Source organism: Pecten maximus, chromosome 8 (genome assembly GCF_902652985.1).
Source record: "Pecten maximus chromosome 8, xPecMax1.1, whole genome shotgun sequence".
Lineage (NCBI taxonomy): Eukaryota > Metazoa > Mollusca > Bivalvia > Pectinida > Pectinidae > Pecten > Pecten maximus.
In genome coordinates, this window is record NC_047022.1 from 6737190 (window position 1) to 6763526 (window position 26337).

The 26337-nt window shown below is 36.2% G+C and overlaps 1 protein-coding gene across 1 annotated transcript; it reads right to left on the minus strand.

Moving 5' to 3' along the window:
* Positions 1–2562: 2562 nt before the first annotated feature.
* LOC117333729 (sterile alpha and TIR motif-containing protein 1-like) lies at positions 2563–26337 on the minus strand. Its single transcript, XM_033893152.1, has 9 exons — positions 26250–26337; positions 16065–17923; positions 14129–14305; positions 13472–13596; positions 9516–9751; positions 6668–6791; positions 6104–6293; positions 4550–4671; positions 2563–4003 (listed from the first exon to the last, which is right to left on the minus strand). The coding sequence occupies exons 2-9, from the start codon at positions 17718–17720 to the stop codon at positions 3823–3825; spliced, it is 2811 nt and encodes a 936-aa protein (XP_033749043.1). The 5' UTR covers positions 17721–17923; positions 26250–26337; the 3' UTR covers positions 2563–3822.

A 26337-nucleotide genomic window follows, 5' to 3' on the forward strand; every position in this document is an offset into this window, starting at 1 on the left:
TGCCATGTCAAAGTTTTTACGAAGCCGAAAAATAACAACACTTTATTGGCTCTCCTTCCTTAACATCCTCACCAATTTCCAGCTCAATCGCACCAGTGGAACTGGAGAAGAAGTTAAAAATGTGTTTTTCAAGATGGTTGCCATGGTGGCCATCTTGGATTTCGGAACGGCCCGAAAAATAACAACACTTGGTCAGGATCATATCAGGATCATTTCAGGCAAGTTTCAGCCCAACAGCACTGGTGGAACTTGAGAAGAAGTTTAAAATGTGTTTTTCAAGATGGCGGCTATGGCGGCCATCTTAATTTCGGACCGACCCGAAAAATAACACACTTGGTCGGGATCATTTCAGGATCATTTCTGGCAAGTTTCAGCCCAACAGCACTGGTGGAACTTGAGAAGAAGTTTAAAATGTGTTTTCAAAATGGCGGCCATCTTGGATTTCGGACCGACCCGAAAAATAACAACACTTGGTTGGGATCATATCAGGATCATTTCAGGCAAGTTTCAGCTCAATAGCACTGGTGGAACTTGAGAAGAAGTTTAAAATGTGTTTTCAAAATGGCGGCTATGGCGGCCATCTTGGATTTCGGACCGACCCGAAAAATAACAACGCTTGGTCAGGATCATATCAGGATCATTTCAGGCAAGTTTCAGCTCAATAGCACTGGTGGAACTTGAGAAGAAGTTTAAAATGTGTTTTTCAAGATGGCGGCTATGGCGGCCATCTTGGATTTCGGACTGACCTAAAAAATAACAACACTTGGTCATGATCATATCAGGATCATTTCAGGCAAGTTTCAGCTCAATAGCACTGGTGGAACTTGAGAAGAAGTTTAAAATGTGTTTTTCAAGATGGCGGCTATGGCGGCCATCTTAATTTCGGACCGACCCGAAAAATAACAACACTTGGTCGGGATCATATCAGGATCATTTCAGGCAAGTTTCAGCTCAATGGCACCAGTGGAACTTGTGAAGAAGTTTAAAATGTGTTTTTCAAGATGGCGGCTATGGCGGCCATCTTGGATTTTGGACCGACCCGAAATATAACACTTGGTCGGGATCATATCAGGATCATTTCAGGCAAGTTTCAGCTCAATGGCAATGGTGGAACTTGAGAAGAAGTTTAAAATGTGTTTTTCAAGATGGCGGCTATGGCGGCCATCTTGGATTTCGGACTGACCCAAAAAATAACAACACTTGGTCGGGATCATCTCAGGATTATTTCTGGCAAGTTTCAGCCCAACAGCACTGGTGGAACTTGAGAAGAAGTTTAAAATGTGTTTTTCAAAATGGCGGCTATGGCGGCCATCTTGGATTTCGGACCGACCAAAAAAAAATAACAACACTTGGTCAGGATTATATCAGGATCATTTCAGGCAAGTTTCAACTCAATGGCACCAGTGGAACTTGAGAAGAAGTTTAAAATGTGTTTTTCAAGATGGCGGCTATGGCGGCCATCTTGGATTTCAGACCGACCCGAAAAATAACAACACTTGGTCGGGATCATCTCAGGATCATTTCTGGCAAGTTTCAGCGCAACAGCACTGGTGAAACTTGAGAAGAAGTTTAAAATGTGTTTTCAAAATGGCGGCTATGGCGGCCATCTTGGATTTCGGACTGACCCGAAAAATAACAACACTTGGTCAGGACCATCACAGGATCATTTCAGGCAAGTTTCAGCTTAATCCCACTGGTGGAACTTGAGAAGAAGATTGAAATGTGAAAAGTTTACGCACGGCGGACGGCGGACGGCGCACGGCGCACGACGACGGACGAAGCATGATGACTATAGGTCATCCTGACCCTTCGGGTCAGATGACCTAAAAAGTCTACCTCAAACTCCTCGGAATAGTCACCATGTGAAGCTCTGCTCAGGTGTTACAATGACCTTGACATCTAACGATGACCTTGACACGAATAATAGAGCATGACCTTGGCATTCAGCTTGTGTTGCAAGGTTACTTAGTACACAAACCACAATATTCAATAAGTTTATATACACCTGTACTAATATCAACACAATGATAATTAAAACACCCAAACAAAATATTACCAGCAATGACAAAACAGTCTAAACAAGCATTGCAGTGACTTGATATTTGACCTTTTGACGTAACCTTGACCTTGACTTGTTTTTATCCATATAAATTATGCATGCTTAAGTGATCTTTACTAGAATAAAATTTGATGATCCCATCTTCTGTTAAGTATATCCTTGAAGCTTTGGCCATTTACAGCTATATCAGTACACAGCACACATACAAAACTGGGTTGAGAAATTGACTGATCTTTACTAGAACTAAATTTGATGATCCTGTTTGCAGAAATCAACTGATCTTTACTAGAACTAAAGTTGATGATCCTGTTTGCAGAAATCAACTGATCTTTACTAGAACTAAATTTGATGATCCTGTTTGCTGTAAATTACCTCTTTAAGGTGGGTACATTTCGTGTCATTTACAAATACATCAGTTTGTATATTCATCAAAGAATATTGGTATTATAGAAATTATTCAAGAAATAAATGTCTGAGCATATTTACAGAGAAAGAGGAACATATTTATATATAAACAAGAGGCCTAGAGGGCCTGAATTGCTCACATGGTTAGTTAGGAATTAAGGCGAAATTACTATAAATTACCTCACACCTAGCAAGCTAAAAACAAGTGGTACTCAATGGCACCTAATAGATCTTACATATTGTATACAATTGATTGGAAGATTTTCCATGCAAAAAGTGAAAAGACATCTATGCAAATCAAAGATTTTTTTGTTTTTGTAAATAAATGACAAAAAAAATCTTGAAAAAGGAAACAAACAAAAATGAATATCACTGGGTGAAAATAAATCTCAATATTGTAAATCTGACATAAATATAAATAAACAAATCGTATTAATATATTAAATCACATACATGATCAATATCAGAAAATGCAGCCAGCTCCATAAGTTATTGTCAAAATAATGGTAATTTGTTTTTGAAAATGTATTAAATCTTTGGTTCCTGTTTGTTCAGTTTCATCTAAAAGTTAAGTAGGACTTTTTTGTATGAAGCAAAAATGATTTTTAATATATACCAATCACATGACCTTTTTTGTTTTTTGTTTTGTTTGATGTTTGGGTATGTATACCGCACATTAGTAGAAATATTTCCTTTTTTGTATGAAGCAAAATTGATTTTTAATATATACCAATCGCATGACCTTTTTGTTTTTTGTTTTGTTTGATGTTTGGGTATGTATACCGCACATTAGTACAACTATTTAAACAAGAGGTTCAAAGTCCTGCATTTTGAAAAGTGAAAGTCGTATCATAGCCAGTCGTGTCTTAAAAGCTAACTGTTTCAAAGGGAAACTGTACATTATACATTATCAACATACAGCATGGTAGCATGATTTAGATTTCATCGAATCATTTCGAAACATAATGGTTTATCAACCAATCACAAAAAAGCCTACAAAAGCTGAAGGCTGTATTATAAGCCAATCACAAAATATGATTTTTTGGCAAGCCAGTTGTTGATAGGCCACAATCACTTATTAGCTAATCACAATATACATGTAGCATGACCTTGAGCTGCTCTGAAAGCCCAGATCACATAATCAGCCAATCACAAAAGAGCATGATTAACATATAGTTTAACTGATGCAAAGGTGAAGGTCATATGATCAACCTATCACAATTCAGTAGGAATCAATTTGGTAAGGGTCAAACACATGTGAAATATACAACGTTAGCCAATCAAGTGAGATCAGATTATAAGACAGTTCTAGAGTTGAAGGTCGTCGTCGGTGGGCAATGTTTACGTAGTTGCTATGTTTACAAAGGACTAGTAGGGCTTGTGCTCTCACTCGAGCTGTATTTACAGGGCCCCTTCACAGGACCCTCCGTCGAAGACCCCATCTGGAATAAGGCAGCCCTTTTGCTCGATGTGTTAACTTCGCCGCGGAGGAACTTCTCCAGTTTCTCCACGCAGGCATCCTGGTAGTCGTGTATCCACCTGAAAAAGGTCAAGGTCACATCAAAGTTCATTCAGATAAAAAAGTTCCAGGTCACATCAAAGGTCATTCAGATCTAAAAGAAAAGAAGGCAAACATTTGAAAGGACTTGTTCAATAAAAGTCACAGATGTCAAAGTTTACATGGGTCAAATGTGACATCAATCAAATAAATGTCATAGTTGTGAAAAATGGCCCCTGAGAGATTGGACAGACTGAAGCTAAGGTTGAAGGTCACATTAAAGGTCACACGTGACAATTTAGGTTATATACCTGTAATGAAAGGTTACATCGACTATAGTCAAACTTGTGTAAAATAAAAAAAAGGTTAAAGGTCACAACAGTCTAAAATTACACCAGTAAAGGTTATAAAGGTCAAAGGTGAAACATTGGTGCAATTTTCAGAGTCTCACAAGACATGAACAGGGTTATGGATATGACTTCAGAATTTTATGATTTAATTGCAGAAAAAAAATCAACAAGAAAATTCACTTTTATCATATCCATCCAATCTAGTTTGATCATTTGTAGAACAATCACCATACTTACCTTATTCCATTAAAGAAAACAATCTGTCTCATGTCCTCAGGCAGCATGTCGGCCGGCGGGAAGGTGAAGTTGTCCATGAGTGGTATTATGTTACATCCACTGTTAATGGCTGCTACTATCTCCTGAAGAAACAAACGCATCTGATTGGTGGATTTAAAGAAAAGGCTCATTTGGCCTGCTTGTTCACAACCTATTACAATGGAGGTTTTGTTAACTGCTGAGAGAGGCAGCACATTTCACAATTGAAAATGTGTCAACTATTCTAATATATTAGCAAGCCAATCCCCAAACCTGACGCTGTGCAGATTATTTCAAGGATTGAAAACAAATGTAAAAAAAAACAAATACCTTGAAAAGTATATATGATTATAGCTAGTTCCACCACTAAAAGGACAAATACAAAATCCTAAGTCATCAATCCAAATATATATATATATTTTAATAAAAATGCATGCCAACAATTATGAATATTGAGCTTAACAAAAGTAAGTTCTGGCCATACATCTATTTTCAAATAAGAACAGTTAAAACTTTTTTTTTCAAATATTTTGTTAAAAAAAAGAAACTTGTAGATTCAAGGGAGATTTTGTACAGCGATCACTCCTAAAGTAATTTCCAATAAAATATATCTACATGTACTTCAAAATATGTAATAACTTTTAAAACTTTCACAGATGGCAGATCAAGCATTTGTCAATCTAATATTGTAATTCAAGGAATATTCATGATAATATGAATGCACTCAACGTTCAAGGCGAAATTAAACTGTAATTATAATGGAACTTTTCAACTTAATCTTAAGTAAGCTTATAAATACTTTTTTATGACAACCTTTAACTTTGAGTTTTCATCATGTGAAAACACTTCTTCATTGGCAGTTGAAGTTTTTGCCATTTGAAAGTATTATTAAAAGACAAAAGGTAAGGACTTTTTCTTTTAATTCTTTTTTTCTTAATTGGTTTTCTAAATTTAGCACAGAATTGCCCTTTTATAGAAAATTTATGTACATCTCAAGTACATTTATTACACATGTTAGCCATAGTCATCAATATTTTTAACACTGAACACAAACAAAGCAATTAGTAGTTATTATTAAAATCTCCTTTAAACAATTGTTTGTAAACAACCAATAAATATATCAATAAAAAATAAGATAAATTATTTCTTGGTTTGGTAACATTACAAAAATATGCGAAACAAAAAATGTGTAAACTTTTACAGAAATTTCCAATTAAAATGCCTTTTTCAAAGTTGTCATCAATGATCAATTTAATTTTTTTTTATTATTATTTTCGTTCATGGACCCACCATCTAAAAGTGGAACATGATAGAATTTCTTTTGGTGAAATGAATTATCTATCCACTATATATAGAAGACAAATTTTGAAGCTCATAATTTTGGAAGGTGGTAATAGCATTAAGTATCTAATTATCACTTTTGGTATCGTATAAAGAGATACTATGGACTATTCGTGATTTTGATGGAACACAATTATTCTTTGTCGGAGATGTAGAATATTTATGGAATGAAGTCATGTCTGTTTAAAACCTTACTTTGTGGACCCAGTCTTTCTGGTTGTTGTCGCCGATACATCTGTCCAGGGAGTTTGGAGTCAGAACAATGATGAAGTGTTTGGCCATTTTAACACTACTCAGAAGCCCTTCGTCAAACTTCCCAGCTCGTAGTTTTTCAATGTCAAGGAAAACCGAAAACCCTCGCAGCTGAAGATGGACCTTTAACAGACTGCAAGATAAAAATGTGATAAGAAAGGTACAAAGATACAGGTATCATAATAATTGTGAGCAATTCATGACCAGTCATAAATCTGAAACCAGTTTAAAAATAGTCAGTTTTAAATTGAAATATTTTGAATTATCTATTCATATTTCATGATTTATTAATCTATTTATTTTAAAATAATTATTCAATAATGTATTTTTTTTCCTTTTTATTTAATCAATTGTTTGTTTTATTTCTTTCTTTTTCTTTCTTTCTTTTTTATTTCCTTTTTCTTTCTTTCTTTTTTGATTCATTGATTTGTTCATTCATTCATTCATTCATTCATTCATCAATCCTGATTCATTGATTCATTCGTTCATTCATTTACTTAAACAAACCTGGCAAGTTGAGATCCGTTGGCACGCCGATAACTGATGAAAACATCCATGGAACGGGACATGAGACTGACGTCAGCCGAGTCAATACTACACTGGTCACTGTATATCTGCAGTTCCTTCATGGCTGTCAACAATTAAGGATACATATAACGCCTTACTATATTTCCCCCCTTTACAAAAGAGCTCCACTCTATAAACACTGAAGCAAATCTCGTTAAGGACTCGCACAACTAAATAATTTACTATATGTTATTACTAATGACACCATCCCTTTATTTGCTCGTTTGAAGTTCAAATGATGTGAAATTTATATCTAATTAAAGTTTGAAGTTTTTTCTATTGCATTAATGTTGTTATTGTATAGGTTTAATGGCATATACGAGCACACAGGTACTCTACTCCTATAACATAAGAGGCCGCTGGTCGGCTCTACGGCGCCTGTCAAATGTATCTCGCCGTGTAAAACCTCTAACATTGTTGGAGTAACAGGTACTCGAAAGACAGTCAGTAACCCTGACATTAACAGTGCACTGGGGAACCCCCACCTGGGGAATTCCTGTCTTTTTACACCTCAATCCTACGTAATTCTATTTTCAGTAGGAGTGTATATTTTTGATTTCCCCTATGCTCTTTAATTCTCATACATAGAAAGTACCCATTTCATATGTTATTTAATCAGGAAAACAGCTAAAAACTTAAGGAACCAATTTTCCTCAGGGACTTGGTTCAGGTGAAACACCAGCTGATTGGCTGATTTAGTTGTGCGAGTCCTTAATACTGTTATCATATTCATGTACTGGTCACTGAAATATCTAACTATTTACTACAAGTATATCATAATGGTCTAAGGGCAAGTAACTCTTATTCTGGATAGTTGTAATGTTTTATTTTCATTATATTAGTATATACTTAGATCTTGAAAATATGAACCGGAAGTGGGTTTTCATGATAAATGGTTGACTTAAGTTATGAGTGTATTCTCAGCGTCCTTTCTGCTGCACAACATATCAACACATCATTACAGGGTTCATACGGATTTTGTCAAACCAAATTCAAGGCTTTTTCAATGTCTTACTTAAATATTCAAGGCCCATTTTACCCGTCATCTAAGTCATCTTGAGAGGGAACAAGAAAACAAAAAGGCAACTTATAACTATCCACTTGATCAAAATACAACTTGACATGGTAATTATCAACATCTGTAAGGGAGGCGCCATAATAAAGACAAAGTTGAATCCAAATGATCAGTTGCCAGGGTTTCACTTATCCTAATGAAACCATAATATTCAAGGCTTATTCAAGGCTTTTTCAAGGCTGTAAACCAATTTTCAAGACTTTCTCAAGGCCCAAGGTGAAATTCAAGACTTTCTCAAGGTCCAAGGTGAAATTCAAGACTTTCTCAAGGCCCATGCTAACCCTGCAATAGTATAGTTTTGTGGTTTGTTACTTGTTATTTGAGCCAAGCCTATACTTCAGGAGGTTTGCAATCTGTCATAAGAATTCTGCTGGTCTGAGTTTCCTTCACACCCTCTACCAGACATTAGACATTTAGATGAACATTTGTCTATAGTCCAGTAAAGGTATATTATAAGGTTTGATATTGTTATGCACTACTTTTATATATATAATGTACGTACGTCACTTTCAGGCCAATCAAAATAAATTTTAATTAAATTTTATCCAAAATATTTTTAATCCTGACATTATTCTAATTGAAGAGATTCTATTCCTCAAACTACCATGAAAAATATTGCTTCTTTAGAAGTGGATATGCATGCTAGGAATCTATCATCCAAGTTCTTTGATTGAATGGTTTTCACCCTGTAAGTCTAACAAAAATAATAATTGACAAGCATGCTGGGTATTGTTAAAGCAATATTGTCCCCTACTGGTCTTCGCTAAAAATAGTAACAAAGACATTGAAATTGACCAAAAAACCCTTAAATTCGACGTTGATCGGTAGCTACTCATACTGAGGTTACATACTAACTTTCACAAACATATCTTGAAGTATGGCAGAGAAAAGTGTGGAAAACTGAGTGGACGGACTGACAGACAGACAGAAGGGCCAAAGGGGGAAAAACAGACGGGGAAGAAACCTATAGTAGGTGTCACTGGAAGGGGACTAAAAAGTAATCCACCAGTTTCAGTCCAGCAGCCTAATGTTTATGTCAGACCCCAACATGTTATTTGTTGGATAAAATTGTATTAAGGCCAACAGCTCTGTGTGATTTGGTTTGTTTTTGTTTAATGTCCTATTATATAATTAACAGCCAGGGTCATTTAAGGACATGCCAGGTTTTGGAGGTGGAGGAAAGCCGGAGTACCCAGAGAAAAACCACCGGCCTACGGTCAGTACCTGGCAACTGCCCCACGTAGGTTTCGAACTCGCAACCCAGTGGTGGAGGGCTAGTGATAAAGTGTCGGTACACCATAACCACTCGGCCACCGCGGCCCCTTAAAGGGGCTCTGTGTGAATAGGCCCATTTCATTGTACAGTTTACTGGTATCTCCCTTTGACAAAAGTAACCATTTTCATTGTGATTATCTCCCTTGGACATCCAACAAATGTCCAAGGTAAATTATCTGAAAATCACATAATCTATGCAGATGATATAAAATTTTGACATATATTTTGCACCAGCTAGAAATATCAGTATTTTTTCTTCCATAAAAAAAAAGGCCAAACCAATAATTTCAAGTCATACTGTGTATGTAACAGTTTTTTGAGTTCAGAAGAAATGAGCAGCTGAACAAAAGAACAGTTAAAAGGCAGAATCAAAAGTGAATGAAGAAAACCACTATCATGATGATTGGATATCGAAATGTGGTGTAATGTCATTCCCACCTGCAATTTTCTGCATGATGCGTTTGCGATGAATTCCATTGTTGATGCCGCAGTCCTGCATGAGTTCATCATCACAAACATGGGATAGATATCTTTTATCTAACCCAGATTTCATCATCTGGTACATGTATTGGCGATATTCTTGGTTCATTTCCGATAACCAATCATCGAGCCCGCTCTGGTCACATGACTTGTAGTCAGCAGACATCTTTAAGTGTGTCAACTCACGCAGGAATCTAGAACACAAAAGATCTCTTCAGAGGAAAAACAAAAGAAACAAGAGCTGTTTGAGAACAGCATAGCTCGTCTCGCAAATGTTTGTCAAAAAATAATTAAAATATATTAATTGGAATGGTTTCGTAAATTGCATTAATAATATTTATATTGTTTACTTGATCAGATTGTGTTTTGTGAATTCATGCAATTTTCAAAACCATACCAATTTGTATGTATATAAATTATTTATTGACAAACATTCTGGAGACAAGCTATGCTGTTGTAGATTGAATGAATATATTAAATACAAATGTTATTGCTTTTGGACATATTTCTTCAATTTTTTTATAAAACATTATCCTTATGAGAGTTGTCTCTCTTGAAAAATGTGGACTGGTATAAATTGTCTAATGTGACTGAGCATTTTCACATTGTTTTTTTTTTCAGTTTCACTCCAAGAAGGGATAGTGTAACTCCATAGGGACTCTTTTACCAAATATCAGGAACCTAGTACAATCATAAAGTGATGTGTTAATAGCTTTCAACATTTGCACAAAAATTCAAAAAATCTGTTTTTTTCCCAAAAACTCTTTCAGTTTAACTCCGGCAAGGGATAGTTTAACCCCCACAGGGAACCTAATACCATGCATTACTATGCCTTTCAACACTCACAACATAAACTTAACACAAAGATTTAAAAAGAAAAAAAATACAGATTTAAAAAGAAAAAAATCCAATTTTTTTTTTAAGTTTTACTCCAGGAAGGAATTGTCTTACTCCATAGGGACTCTTTTACCAAATATCAGCACCCTGGTACAATCATAAAGTGATGTATTAAAACCTTTCAACACTTGCACCAAAAACTAAGTACAACATTTTTCAAAAATCTGGTCTTTAAGTTTAACTCTGGCAGGGGATAGTTTAACCCCCACAGGGACCATATTAGCATACATTACTATGCTTTTCAACACTTGCACCAAAAATTTAACATTTGAAAAACCAACGCTGACGCCGGAGTGACAACATAAGCTCTCACTCTTCTTCGAAGAGACGAGCTAAAAAGAAAAACAAGAATTCTGTGCAATCAAATGCTGTAATGTTTACTTTATAAAGTAACTTGTAATTATTCTAAAACAAAATTATATACATGTATCTGAAGTTTTTGAAAATGTTAATGAGAGAAAAAAATCACCTGTTTGTTATGTTAGGTACTCATTTGATTTTTGAAGAGCGCTGGTGTATGAACCAGTTATTGGAATCTTAAAATTACTGAAGGACTTTGAAATCTGTATAAATCACCATTTTTTAAAAACTAGTGTGCAAAGCCTCAACTTATATCCCACCGCTGCCACCAATTGCAGCATGGTAATCACTACAGGACCATAATGACTTTTTGTGGTAGTTACACTTTCTAAGTAAATGAGCTGGAAATGCTAATGTTTTTATTTGGATACCAACATCTACGAAAAAGAAAAAAATCTGATGTCTTGGTTTTGTTCATTCACCGGAGCCCAAATACAAAGTGGAAAATCAACAAAGATGCATAAAATATTAAATAAAATAGATTGAAATAAATTTTGAATCAATACTACACATAAAGCCTGGCAAAGTCTCATATTTATCAAGAAAGACACAAGAACAACAACATGCATATGGTACCTAGGAATATATATGTACAGCATGAAATTTTTGTTATGTACAAACAAACATGATTTTCATGGTTGTTTGAGATTCGTGAAAATATATACAACAAAATTATTTAAAAAAAAAAAATAAAAAAATAGACCTCTCTTGGTTTTCATGTGATCCGAACAAAATATGTACCACAAACATTTCTACATTTGATACCAAGATACCAAGAAATATTTCATATTGTGAGGAATAATGTACATGTAAAATTTTGCTTCCGTAATTTCAAGACACCATATTTATCCGGAAGTAAGCCCCTGCCCACAATTAAGACCCCTACCATTAAATAAGCCTCCTTCATTTTTACAGAAATGGTAAGCTGAGAATGGTTTACAAATAAGCTGTCCCCAAACTTTAAGTTTTCTTAATTCAACGGGAGGGGGCCTATTTGAGGATAAATACAGTACAAAACATTTACACTAGAGAAGGGAGCTTTCTTGAGGATAAACACAGTACTATACTTTTACACTAGAGAAGGGAGTTTCCTTGAGGATAAATATGGTACTAAACTTTTACACTAGAGAAGGGAGTTTCCTTGAGGATAAATACGGTACTAAACTTTTACACTAGAGAAGGGAGTTTCTTTGAGGATAAATATGGTACTAAACCTTTACACTAAACGAAGGGGGTTTCCTTGAGGATAAATACAGTACTAAAACCTTTACACTAGAGAAGGGAGCTTCCTTCAGGATAAATATGGTACTAAACCTTTACACTAGAGAAGGGAGTTTCCTTGAGGATAAATACGGTACTAAACCTTTACACTAGAGAAGGGAGTTTCCTTGAGGATAAATACGGTACTAAACCTTTACACTAGAGAAGGGAGTTTCCTTGAGGATAAATATGGTACTAAACCTTTACACTAAACGAAGGGAGTTTCCTTGAGGATAAATATGGTACTAAACCTTTACACTAGAGAAGGGAGTTTCCTTGAGGATAAATACAGTACTAAACCTTTACACTAGAGAAGGGAGTTTCCTTGAGGATAAACACAGTAGTAAACCTTTACACTAAGAGAAGGGAGCTTCCTTGAGGATAAATACAGTACTAAACCTTTATGCTAAGAGAAGGAAGTTTCCTTGAGAATAAATACAGTACTAAACCTTTACACTAAGAGAAGGGAGCTTCCTTGAGGATAAATACAGTACTAAACCTTTATGCTAAGAGAAGGAAGTTTCCTTGAGGATAAATACAGTACTAGACCTTTACGCTAAGAGAAGGAAGTTTCCTTGAGGATAAATACAGTACTAAACCTTTACACTAAGAGAAGGGAGCTTCCTTGAGGATAAATACAGTACTAAACCTTTACACTAAGGGAGGAGGCTGATTTCAGATAAATACGGTACTAACTTTTACACTAGAGAAGGGAGTTTCCTTGAGGATAAATACAGTACTAGACCTTTACACTAAGAGAAGGGAGCTTCCTTGAGAATAAATACAGTACTAAACCTTTACACTAAGAGAAGGAAGTTTCCTTGATGATAAATACGGTACTAACCTTTACACTAGAGAAGGGAGTTTCCTTGAGGATAAATACGGTACTAAACTTTTACACTAGAGAAGGGAGCTTTCTTGAGGATAAATACGGTACTAACTTTTACACTAGAGAAGGAAGTTTCCTTGAGGATAAATACGGTACTAAACTTTTACACTAAAGAAGGGAGTTTCCTTGAGGATAAATACGGTACTAAACTTTTACACTTGAGAAGGGAGTTTCCTTGAGGATAAATACGGTACTAAATGTTTACACTAAGAGAAGGGAGTTTCCTTTAGGACAAATACGGTACTAAACTTTTACATTAGAGAAGGGAGTTTCCTTGAGGATAAATACGGTACTAAACTTTTACACTAGAGAAGGGAGTTTCCTTGAGGATAAATACGACACTAAATTTCTACAGTAGGAAATCATGAGGGGGCTTATTAGAGGGCTTATTTGAAAACAAATAAAGAATACATTGTCAACCACATTCTGTTTTCCGTAAATTCAAACCTGTGAAATTCACTGCTCACCGACTTAAAGATCCAAGTAGGTCATTATAAACCATACCTACCGTTTCTGTGTTATTTTACAAGTCATCCCAATGCTGTCAGCAAGGTCGTCTTTCGTCATCGTCAGGAGTAGATCGCCATCTACCTTACATCGCTCAAAGTCGGCTGTCAAATTCTTGAATCCAACCTTTTCAAGAAATGCAGATAAGACTGAATACCAAACAAAGATCACCTGATTAATAACATCATATCTCTTTCAAGCTTAAAAAAAAAGAAAAAAATTATCTGCTATGGTGACTTGACGCCGTTCAGGTTATTAGTTGCTGAGAATTTGGTTTCCTTTGGCAGTGACGTTTAGATATGATGTTATTTAATACAGACTTTCAGGGGCAGTAATCACCTTTAGGTGAAATTGAGATTTGTATGTATCATACAATTGTATTACAAAATTTGATACATAGTCTGATTTTCTGACACACTTTAAGTTGTTCAAGGCTACAATCTGCTATTTCTTATGAAAGACACTTTATACTGTTCAGTGAGGTATTCACCAACTACTACCACGAGACCCCGCCTCAAAATGACCCTGGCTGTTCATGGGGTGATTAATTACCGAGCAAACAAGCAAACAATCTCCTATCTAACTTTTTGAACTTTTTGTGTTTGTGTTGCATTAGTAGCATGGACGCCTCCGACACGTACAATATACATGTACTTACTTGAACCACCCAGGCAGAAACATCGGCCACTGTCCACAGTGGCACCTGTTGAGTGAGTTTATGCGGCAGCTCCTCGCCTATTATCTTCAAAGCCTCACCTGCAAGTTTCGAAACGGTGGCATTTGGACTTCCAGCTAACTTCCTAAGTGGTTCTATGGCCTCTATCTCATAGAAAATCTGCAATACAAATACTAACTCAGTAAACATGTATAAAACATCTTCTCCAGATTGGTTTGTGTGAATGTGAACAGACTTGTACATCACAATCAGTATTGATGATGTTTTGGTGGTTTTACACTCCGACAGCAAAGTTTATTCACAAAAAAAAAACAATAATGATTTTACAAAGGACCAATCTAGGTTTTTCGAAGAAACAACCTTTTTTTTCAGATAGAGGAAGGATTGTAGATGTTTTAGGGGCTTTTGACAATTGTCATTTAAAAGTAAATATTGTCATAAAAAATACAGTTAACAAGCAATTGTCTTGTAAATTTCATTAAAACATGATCATGATAATATTGAACTAAATTGCAATTTCTTTTTACCTTCATAATTGTATATTAAATTAAAACATGATGTATACAGAAATTATATGGACTATTATGAAAAATTTTGTACCTAAACCACCAAAACTGAAAATTTAAAAAAATCTCAACAGGAAAATTTTGTAACAAACAAACAAACAAAAAGAAAGCAAAAAAAAAGAAAAAAAAAGTGACAGCCATTTTCTAGCTTCAAAAGGGGAAATATTTAGGAATTTTAACTAACAGGAGGATTGGCTCCTCTGTGTGGAAACTGCCTATAAACGATCTTTAACAGTATTAAATTAAACCTACCTAGACTGATCCTTGTTTACTGTTTATTAAAGTATTATTTACATATTTGATGTTTATTAAAGTATTATTTACATATTTGATTGATTCTCTGTACAGATTTATATAGTTATGTACATGTACATGTATACGTAATTACCAGCAAATTCTTGAATTATATTTCATATCCTCTGCTTAAACATATTGTAAGAAAACATTTTGAAAATATTTGAGAGAGTTATTTAAGGACAACTGTCAATTTATTTTCATAAATCAAGGGACAACAACTCTGTTACTAAGTTTGATGACAATTGGATAATATTTAAGGAAGTTTTCACATGGCAACAGCAGAAAACAAATTTTTTCATTAATCAAAGAGCCATAACTCGACCAGAAAAAATGGCAATCACACTTGGCCTAGCCCTTAAAGCATTATATAACCTTGATATCAAGTTTGAAGAAAATCTGCTTCAGTCATTTCACAGAAATGGCAGAAAATGCCCTTTTTAGTTAATAAAGGGGCCATAACTCTGTCAAATAAAGTCACCCAAAAGAAGCAATCACACTTGACTGATGAGCCTTCATATATATATATATATATATATATATGGGTCAAATCCGCCTTCGGCCCACGTTTGCCGAAGGGTTCATTGTTGTTTCTCCAGTTACTAAAACATTATTCTTATTGTATTTTATTGTATTTCCAGTACTTCTTATATATATTATGTGATTGTATTTGTATTTTTTGTGTTTTGATAAAGGGGCGGATTGTCTCAAAAATTTAACAAGCCTCATTGTCCACACTGTTTGAATTACTTCTTTGCCCCATATATATATACTGTAAACGTACTTATTTTAGCGCAATCAAATTTTAGCGCATTTGCAGATTTTAGCCAGTTAGCGCAATGATGAATTAGCGCCTCCACAGAACTTTCTATAGAAATAGAACGTACAAAAAGTAATTAGCGCAATCATAATTTAGCGAAAGCCTTCCAGCGCGAAAAGCGCTAAGATAAAATTACCGCTAAAATATGTACGTTTACAGTATATATACTTATCAATACAGGATAAAAAAATACATTTTTTGTTTATAGAGGGAAGAAATTCAGCATACTGTCACCCACCTCTCTTTTATCCTGGTCACTCTTGATACCAGCCTCCATGGCAAAATGAAACGCTGCCAAAGCCTGCGCTTCCTCCCTCTTACTGGACAGGAGGCCTGCCAACCTCTTCAGCCATCCTCGGGATCGGCCATGACGATGCGACAAATCCATACGTGCAAATTCACTGGGATTGTGACTGTTGATGAATGGCAGAACAAGTTCCAGCGTGCCAGAATTCAGCACATCAGCTTCAATTTCCTTATTAGCAACCAAAACAGAAATGGCCAGGCAGGCATAGTAGCGTACACTGTCATCATCATTGAATGCTAGAGGGAAGAGCCACTCAGGCACTTTATTCTTCGCCATGATTTCCTGGTTCTCTGGGCCGCCATACAGAGCGAGATTTGCTAGGGCAATGGCGCAGTGTCTCAGGGTGAGTCGGTCATTGCAGCGACACCAATAAAGCACGACATCAAGTCCTCCAAGTTTAATCAACCGAGAACTAGCATCCTCAGATGTCTTAAACAGACTCTCAAGGATTCCTGTCGTCACGCGTGCCATTTCAGTGTCCCCCTTTACGTCAATTGTCATCTTGACGACAATGTCCAGACCGATATCAGCGACCTTGTGTCGGTTGCCAGTGGTTAGAACCTTCTCCAGGAGTCGAGCGGACGATCTCAGTAGGTCTCTGGACTGTGATTGACAGTTCTTAATGATGATGTCTAGTAGCTTCTCGGACTTGATGATGTCACACAAGCCATATGCTAAGTCCCGGCCGTAAGTTGGAATGGCCCATACCTGTTCCATCATCACACACAGCTCTCGGAGGGCATGAATCTGTTCCTGGACTGATCCCATCTGCAATTGTTTCGTCTTCTGTCGTAAATTCTGCGCATATGACTGGAAGCTCGCTTTCCAGCTGCTTTTCGAAATTTTACTCAAATGTTCTTGAGATTTGTTGACCTTCATGACCTTTCGTGCCATTCCTGTCGTAATGAACGCCTTGTCCTCGCGGATAGACTTGAGACTGATGTGGGAGCCACGAGGACTTCTATCCTCACTTGACGTGCTCTCCATGGAGATAGACCTTTCACTCAGACTAAACTTTCCACATTCGTCAGTTTCATCTTCCTGTGGGATTGTCTCGAGGTGGCGTCCTGACGATGTCCTTGTCAGCAGATTCGGAGTCCTATCACACAGATTTTCATATGCTTCCGCCTTGGACAAATCAAAATACACCTTGGTACATTCCGAAATATTGTGTTGACTTGACATAGCTCCTTCACATCCAACTTCCTCGGACGATTGGGTAGATTCCAGGTTCATGACATCTCCTGAAGGATTCTCCAAGTTGTGGATAAGGACAGCCTCGGACTGGGAGCGTTCCAACATCCTGTACGGATCAAATGATTGCTGTCCTTCTTGTTTATTTTCCGCTGTGTTAAAACCTGCGGATGAGTTAATCCTGCGTACTGGACCTACCGTATCACTATCAGAATCTTCCTGGTCCGCCATAGTTTTTAAAATGTCTGGATTTTCACCTACATATATACTGCAATCTTTAGTACAGGAATCTATGCTGTCAGAGGAGGCCACTTTCACAGATGTTTTCTCATCCTCAGCCTGCCCGGAAAATCCGACCGCTCTTTCTTTACCATCTTCACAGTCGCTGGACATGTAATCGCTATCATTTGGACGGCAAGCTCCCAAATTATGGGTCAAGCATTCGAAAAGCTCAATGGTGGCAGTATGTTAAGTCTAAAGGTAAAATTTGCAGTTCAAGGCTCTGATGAAGAATGTATGTTTTACAGTCATGTCCATTAGGTGTGGCCAGCTCTATAACAAATGATGACTTGCAGATCTATCGAGGTCTTGTTTTCCTGAAAAAATCATAAAAAAGTTCAACATTTTATTCAACCATCGATGGAATAATGTGTCAGGAATCTCAAAATACTGAAATACCAGTAGCTGTATTTAACATTTACATTGCCCGAGGGAAATATGTTGAATTTATTGAATTCAGTAATATTAATACTGAAATCGTAGACTGCCACCTATAGTGTAGTCATCAAAATTAATATAAACAGATAAGTTTATATGCATGCGTAATTAATGCAGATACATAGATACATTATGCAAACATGATATGTAGAATGTTCAACTTTTTATAGTCAAACTTTGTTAAATGGATACTGCAATCCAAGAAAATGCCTCGATTAAACTGCAAACTTTATTTATTTTACAACAATTGTGAAACAAGATATACCAACTGATAATAATCACACTAGCTTGTTGGCCTGTATGAAAAGCAAGTGATCATGAGGGGGTCTTACTATGAGAAGAAACTGACTTGGTCGAGCAGGTGACCTTATATATATACCTTTTCACGTCCGATAGGAGAATCAAACCCTGCCCTCTAGGTGAGAAGCATGTGTGATACCACTGCATCACCCAACCACCCTGAATACATGCTAAAAAGTAAGTAATTATTGTATACAGGTTTGTATTCAAAATGTGCAGGCATGAGCTGTGCAATTAAATTTAAATCGCTGCCTCCAACAGGGATCGAACTCGAGACCTCTACCCATGATAACTAGTCTTAAAACGCTCAACAGATCGAGTTAAATAGCAGATCTTTCTAGCTGAGTGGTATGTTTAACTAGTCATCTTTACCACAGGGGCTTGCATACAAAATGTAAATAAAAAAAATGATATGGCAGCTGGGGTCTGTGTACAGTGGGAAGTACAGTTCCCCAATACACAGACCCCTGTGATATCAAATTTTTTCGGCATAGCCGTCTAATTTGGTTTTGGCCCCGGATATGACGCGACAGGTGGCGTCAAGATGAAGTATGTGATTGGTCAATGTAGCGGTCAATGCAAAATGCTGAATATGCAAATATTGTGACATATACGGAAACAAAAATGGCTTCCAATGTGAATCGACTGCGGTTGAAAACTATAACAGCTTCCACAATGAAGAGAATAATAGGAAAATGGGTCAAACACAATCCTAGAATTAAACTTGGGAAGCAGTACAATAGATTGTAACAGTTCAAACATGAAAACAGCAGTAATACGGACGCCGCTCGTATTCTGCTTGATTGTTTGATAGTAGGTCATGATAATCTCGGTAATATTTACACAAATACAGTCTGTACCAGTACATCGCTACTGTCACTATACTATATGAACAGTGTTTACACTTATTTACACATAAATATGTGTGCCGTAATATTTACAGAACGTGTTATTTAACATTTAAACCACTGTGTATAATATTGTTATCCAACTAACCCAGATGGAATATAGATATCGCCTTGTAAACTATCGTGTGTTTGTGTTGCCACAATTTCTAAACAGTCACGTAATGATCTAAAAATAATTACCACGCTAAATTTAGAGGGGGATTCCCAACTAAATCGAGTGGTCAAGCTGGACATAGGGATTGACTGTGAACATTGGAACAGCACAGAAACATAACTGGAAAGGAACAAACCGCGTACATTCAGTGAAAATTGCGTTTTATCACCAAAAATGATTCAAACTGATATAATTTTGTTATCCGTGCTGAAACTGCGCATTTATTAATTACATCGTAGTTCGTTAATTTATTTCACCAGTAGTTTTACATTATAACCACCAGCATTAAAACTATGCCGTTTATCTTTTTTAAAGATATTTCTTGTTTATAATTCACATGTTCTATGCAGGTGCCTGCATGGTGTTTACCAGAGTCTCAAGTACCAGTTAAATGTTTAATATCTTGGATGACATTTTATCTGCTTCAATTAGTACATATTACAGGTTTCAATTACTATAGGAGTTGACATTTATTCAAAAAAATTTGCAAAGATTATACATGTACATATCCAGTATAGAATTTCAATTTCACAACACAAGTCTTTCTTGATACATGTTCAGCATATTGAAAATAAATTCTGAGGCCGTCTTAGAATAAGTTAATGTACTTATTCACCTCTAATTTATACGATTTCACTTGGAGGGTGCCTTAAGCATGAAATCAATACAATAATTAAGATAAACTGGCAGAGGCACATGTCTGTACATATGTAAGTATGTGACTGCATGGTGCATAGCTATACTGTACAGCTTAATACTAGCTTTGAGAGAGCTAATTATCGACTGAAATTTTAAAACCTCATTCAAACAACCTGATTTTGGTTGCAGGATCAAAATTTGCTGTTAATTTACCATTAATCTTTAAAAAAAAAAGTTTTCTTACTCAATTTTTTAATACTTGTTTATAATCAAGGCTTTTTCTGAGGGCTTTTTGAGGCCATTAATGGGCCCCATTCCCAATTGAAATTATTTCCTATTTAGGCCAAATTCCCCAAATTAGCAGTTTACTCCTGAAAGATCTTTCCCAATTCACCAATTTTCTTCCCAAAATGAGGCAAAAAGCCCCATTCCAAACTTGGGACAAAAGCCCTGATAATTAATGTATCAGAATATGCGAATTCCCAGTGGCCCATATATACGTGTGAAAAGGAATAGGTTGGTATACCGGTATTTTTTGGTGGTTTATGGCCTATCAAATGCAACGATTGACCAAGACTTGAACTTGTGACCTCTGAACTCTAGATGACCTTAATTAAGGTCTCTAACCATTTGGGCCTACATGTACCAGCTGGCCACTAGGCACTGTACATGTGCACGTGAGACTAGTTCAGTCCCACTACATTTGTATTAACACCAAAAAAAGGTTGAAGAAAAATGACATTTCCTAAATTTTTCAAATGCTTTAAGCAGTAGAGAACAAGATGCATGTTAATCAGGTTCATCACCTGTTAATTTTTTTCCTATTTGTACAGATGAAAATTTTGTCCACCATCTTGAGATGGTGATGATCCTATCAGAATTCTTTTGATGCTGATTATTAGTGATTAGCAGTAATGTTTTAGACAGAATATGTCTATTTGCATGGAGCCTTAGTGAGTTTAAGTGAGGCTGATGATGAAATAAAAAAATTTCGTCAAAATTCTTTTAGCCAAGATATGTCTCCCTGTGAAGGGAGCCATGCCCTCTGTTTATACAACATCAGGGCCCGTATTCATGAAACTGTACTCATGCTCAAACTCAAATTTTGTGCTCATGCTCAATTCTGTACTCCGGTGAGAACGTACTCAAAAAGCGTATTCATCAAACTTTCTGAGAACGTTCTCAGCTGAGTACGGTAACTAAGAGAACTCTCTAATGTTTGGAGTTTCGTTTCGTGTATCGCGGGAATACGCGCACCTGTCCTCGGAGCAGACGACTAAATACCGCAAACGGAATGGCGGAACCCAAAAAGAAAAAACCCACATGGACGTCCCTTGAAGAGGCCACACTGATCCAAGCAGTACATTCAAACGAGAATGTACTGTTTGGATCACTGTCCGGACCAGGTTCACAAAAAATATCCCAGAAGAAAAAAAGAACTTGGGATGAAATAACGGAGATGCTGAATTCGTAAGTATGATATTAACAAAAAAAAACAACAGAAAGCAATCACCCTGAAAATTGATACTATAGTGGTATGTTTATGCAGATCTCATTTGCCCAATATTAATGATACTTCCGACAAATTTTCATCTAAATCCATTCAGTCACTCAAGACTAGTAGCAAACTTGTTAAAGGACTAAAGGACGGACAGACAAAGGACGACAGATGCAGCGCCATGGCATAATTTCACCAGTGAACAGTCTAAAAAAACAGTAAATAGTATCTGAGGTCATTTTGCTGGAAGCTGTTAATTCAAAATAATTTGTGATAACATGTGTAATATAAAACATGAAAATGAAAATAAACTAAAATTTTGAATGGTATACGTTTGTATGTAGCTGTTGGACTATTGCTAGCTCTCAAACCCGTGATGATTGATCATGAAATTTAAAAAAATTAACGCGCAAGCTACAAAAATCTATAGCTGTCTTAAAATTTTGATGAAATTCAATAATGATGATTCAATTGAGCATAAAGGATCAGTTGAGATTAAAAAAATGGACAACAGAATCTAATCGGGAAAAGCTTCAAACCTGATTAAACTTTAGTACAGAATCAATTTCTCGAATTTTAAAAAAGGAAAGTAAGGGAGATAACTGGAATATTTTTTTAAGTATCCAATAGATAAAAATCAAATCAATCGAATAAGAAAATGATATATATATAAATTATAAATAATTAATTTTCCATTGTTTGTACGCAGAATGCGGCTTTCTGATTGGTTGAGATTTTTTTTCATACCACTTTGAAAAAAATTCCGAGAATGGCGCGAAATATGTGACGTCACAATACGACAATTGACGTTGCATATTGATTTGAGAAAAAGAATCCCATATAAAACCAGTAAAATTGTACATAAAGCATGTTTTAAATTAGGAAATTATTTTCAAAAAATTAATTATAAGCGTTGATGTCAATTATTTTTTTAGTTTCATACTCCGATGAAACTAAAAAAAATTGACATCAATGCTTAAATAAATGAATAAAAGGCATCATGAATGAAAGTCATATTGGTAAATAATGCTTTTAAAAACTTTAAATGAACGTCATTTAAAATTGGGATTGCTTCGATCATTAGATGAGTGCATGTGAAAAAAAAAAGTAAAAAAAAACAAAAACTTATTAATATAAGGGTACACTATATGATATTGACCGAAAATATACAAGGATTTACAGTTAACCCTGGATACTGTATAGTTCCCAGGGTATTTCCGGGAACACACCAGAAACATCAATACATTGGTATATAGCCAGACTATTGATTTTTACGACAACAAGAGTATGGGGATACAAGGCAGAGCTATACATTTATTTGTAGTTTAGCAAAGGAAGCTGTATCACAGCTAAGCGTTTCATTACTTTACTGGTGACAGGGCAGGAATATTTCTACTTAAGATACAGACAGTATGGGATTTAGTTACACAAGTACAGCGCACTACATCAGTTTCCAATTAGGTGTCAAAACACTAAATTTTGTACACCATTGACTGATAATGGATGATTTACTTTTAGTTTATTAAATACAAAACGTATCATATATTGCCTAAAAAGGTTGAAAGGCACACATGATTGAGGAAGCAATCAAGTGCTCTATCTTATTTATTATTATAGTTTAATTAAGTTTCCATAGCTGTTGGAGACAAAATTAAATACGGTACTAAATCTTAAGCTGGATTGTGGTCGGATGACACAGTGGTAACACACACTTGCATTTCAGAGTTTCACCTAGACAGCTGGGGTTTGATTCCCTGCGTAAAAAGGTATGGGGTCACCTGCCCGACCATGCAGGTTTTCCTGTTCTCTGGTTTCCTCCCACAGTAAGACCTGTCGCATGCTTCAATCCGGGCCAATTAACAAGCAAGATTCATATAAGTTGATGTACACAAAAAAAATGTGACTTGTTTTGAAATTGTTGTAAAATGAAAAAAGTTTAAAACTAACAAACTTGCTGGATTCAGAAGATGCACCTCTTCTATAATTTCATTTATTTAAGTTGGGTTCTTTTAGAATCTCTCCAACTGGACAGTTTTCTCTTTTCATAAGTTACAATGTATTGAAAACAACTCACTGACAATATGGTGCATTTTACCAATTGATAAGAGTAAGTCTAAAAGATTACTTGCCTGATATATGGTCTGAGTCAATTTTAGAAAAATATGTTGCAATGATCTTATATTTATTTAATGAAGTGACCTTTACAGTATTAAATTGTAAGACATCCATCATGAGCACTTGACAATTTTTTATTTGTTGTGGGTTTTTCACCCGAGTGATTATAACACTCTTTAAATGCCAGACTTTTAAAATTGCACCTTTAAAGATGAAGCCAGAAGTGGGAAATTTCAAAAGTTAAGGTATGATACGAACACTCCAACAGCCGAACATGTCTGAAAGTAAAGAGCATAAGGTCACCTCACCACCTCAGACCAGCAGGAACTTTCCTTTAGCCTAGTGGTAGGATGTTTGCCTTGAGAGCAAGAGGTCACTAGTTTGAGTCCCAGCGTATGCGCATGGGCAGGGACATTTTTCAGTGTACTAGTACTCCTTCCTATTACAGATTTGGTAAATTGTTGCCATCACCACTCCTAGTAATATTAAAGCTCTAGGAGATTGTAAAGCTCCTTATAGCTAAAGAACCTGGTTCTGGTTGGCTTTAATTCGGGGCTGAAGACTTTGTGAAAAATGGAGAAGTGAGAAAGTAGAGAGAAATATATAGGCAATCTATAATATATAGCTAATCAAAATTAGACTTGTAATTTCCACTCCTCTACGATACACTGCAATTACAAGTCTAATTTTAATAAGATTGAATATGTAAGTAACCTAGCTTACTAGCTCATTTTAAACAAGCCAATATTTCCCTTTAGAGCTATATAGTGGTAGACTGTTTGCCTTGACAGCGAGCGCGAGGGGAAATTATATATAAGTTCGAAACCCGGCACGGCCCAGCACAGTATTCATCGTAACTCCTTCCTTTTACACATGCAGCTGATGTCAGATTATATGTATGGCATAAAAATCTCAATATAAATGGATTGTTCTCAAAACATTTTCAGATGAAATATAATATGTAACTAGCAGTTATAAGAGTATACGTACCATATCTGAAAGGAGACAACCTCAAAGTCTTCCATACATTTTGAAGTAAGCAGTCTGTCATTGGTACAAAATAAATCTTAAATTTTCTCTACATTATTTATATATAATTAACCAAACAATAAAAGACACTTGGGGAAGAATATGGTATATCTGTAGCAGAACTGGACCGGGTTGATCTTCGGCAACCAGGTAGCTCAAATATATTGGTACAGCATCCGCCTAGTGTTCGGAGGTCCCGGGTACGAACCCCAGTCTGGCAGTGCATTTTTCCACTCCTACTACATTTAATGTCTATGACCAAACCTTGTTTCAAGTGAGGTGAATATATACTTGACAAGGGGATACCCGAACCTGGGTTGTGAGTTGTTAGGAGGTCTTCGGAGTTGAAGACTTTAAAAGGGAGGGAAGACTAGAAGAACTGGCCCTGATTCGATCGTCGATAACCAGGTAGCTCAATTGGTAGAGCATCCGGTTAGTGTTCGGATGGTCCCAGGTTCGAACCCCGGTCTGGCCGTTCATTTTTCCACTCCTATATATACTACATATCTATTAAAACCTCCGTAAAATCACCCGGTTTTCAGATTCAATATCAAGACTAAAATGTAAACTTTGTTTTAATTAACTATGCATGATTGCAAAAAAGTTATATCAATTCAACTTATACTTATCACACTTTTTGGCCCTGTGGAAGCCTGCATGTGGGAGGTACACTAAATGTTACTACGTGCAGTATGTATACGGAGAAAACCCACATCGTCATGCAGGCAGGTGACCCGGTTAATACCTTTTAACGTAATTGTAACAGCTAGGAGAAGCAGCAAATGTAGCAGACCGGGGTTCGAACCCGGGACCTTCCCACTCTAGACGGACACTCTACCACTGAGTTACCTGGTTGCCGATGATTGACCCAGTCCAGTTCTGCTACACTCCTCCCTCCTTTTTTTCAAGTCTTTGCCCCCAAAGATCACAAGTTCGGATATCACCTTGCTAAGCATACTCCCAATGCTTTAAACAAAAGAAGGCAAGCTCGCCAATTTTGTAATAGGAGGAGAAGAAAATGTAGCAGTCAGATAGGGGTTCGAACCCGGGACCCTCTGAACTCTAGAAGGACACTCAACCACTGATCGCTACCTGGTCGCCGATGATCGACCCAGTCCAGTTCCGCTACATAATAATGGAGAATCAAACCCCTGCTGCTGTCTATAGATATATAAGTGAAAATGAAAATGTATTACCACTGTGTCACACTGCCACACAACCACCCTTAAGCTACCCTGAACTATCTCTACTTTTACATATTTGACATAGGGCCATGATAACTAAGTTTATGGGATTAAATTGGCCAGAAATACACACATATATATAAAGAATTTATATACAGCTGTCTCTGGCTAAATGATCACACAAGACTTGTTACTACCTGACTGACAGCATCAAAAATTGTAGACATTAGCAACCAACCCAAAAATTGTTGCCAAGGCTTGCTAGTAGGATGGTCATTATGGATACTATCTATCAATATCGAATAATGTATTGCGTATCATGGTAAAATTTATATATATATCACAAGATAAGATATACACGTCTTGAGAGGTAGTTACCGTGTCTTTTAAGAAATTCGCCTGCAGCTAGGCCAACCTCTAGTCCATCTTCCGGGATTCGCATCCGCAACATCTGACGTTTATTATT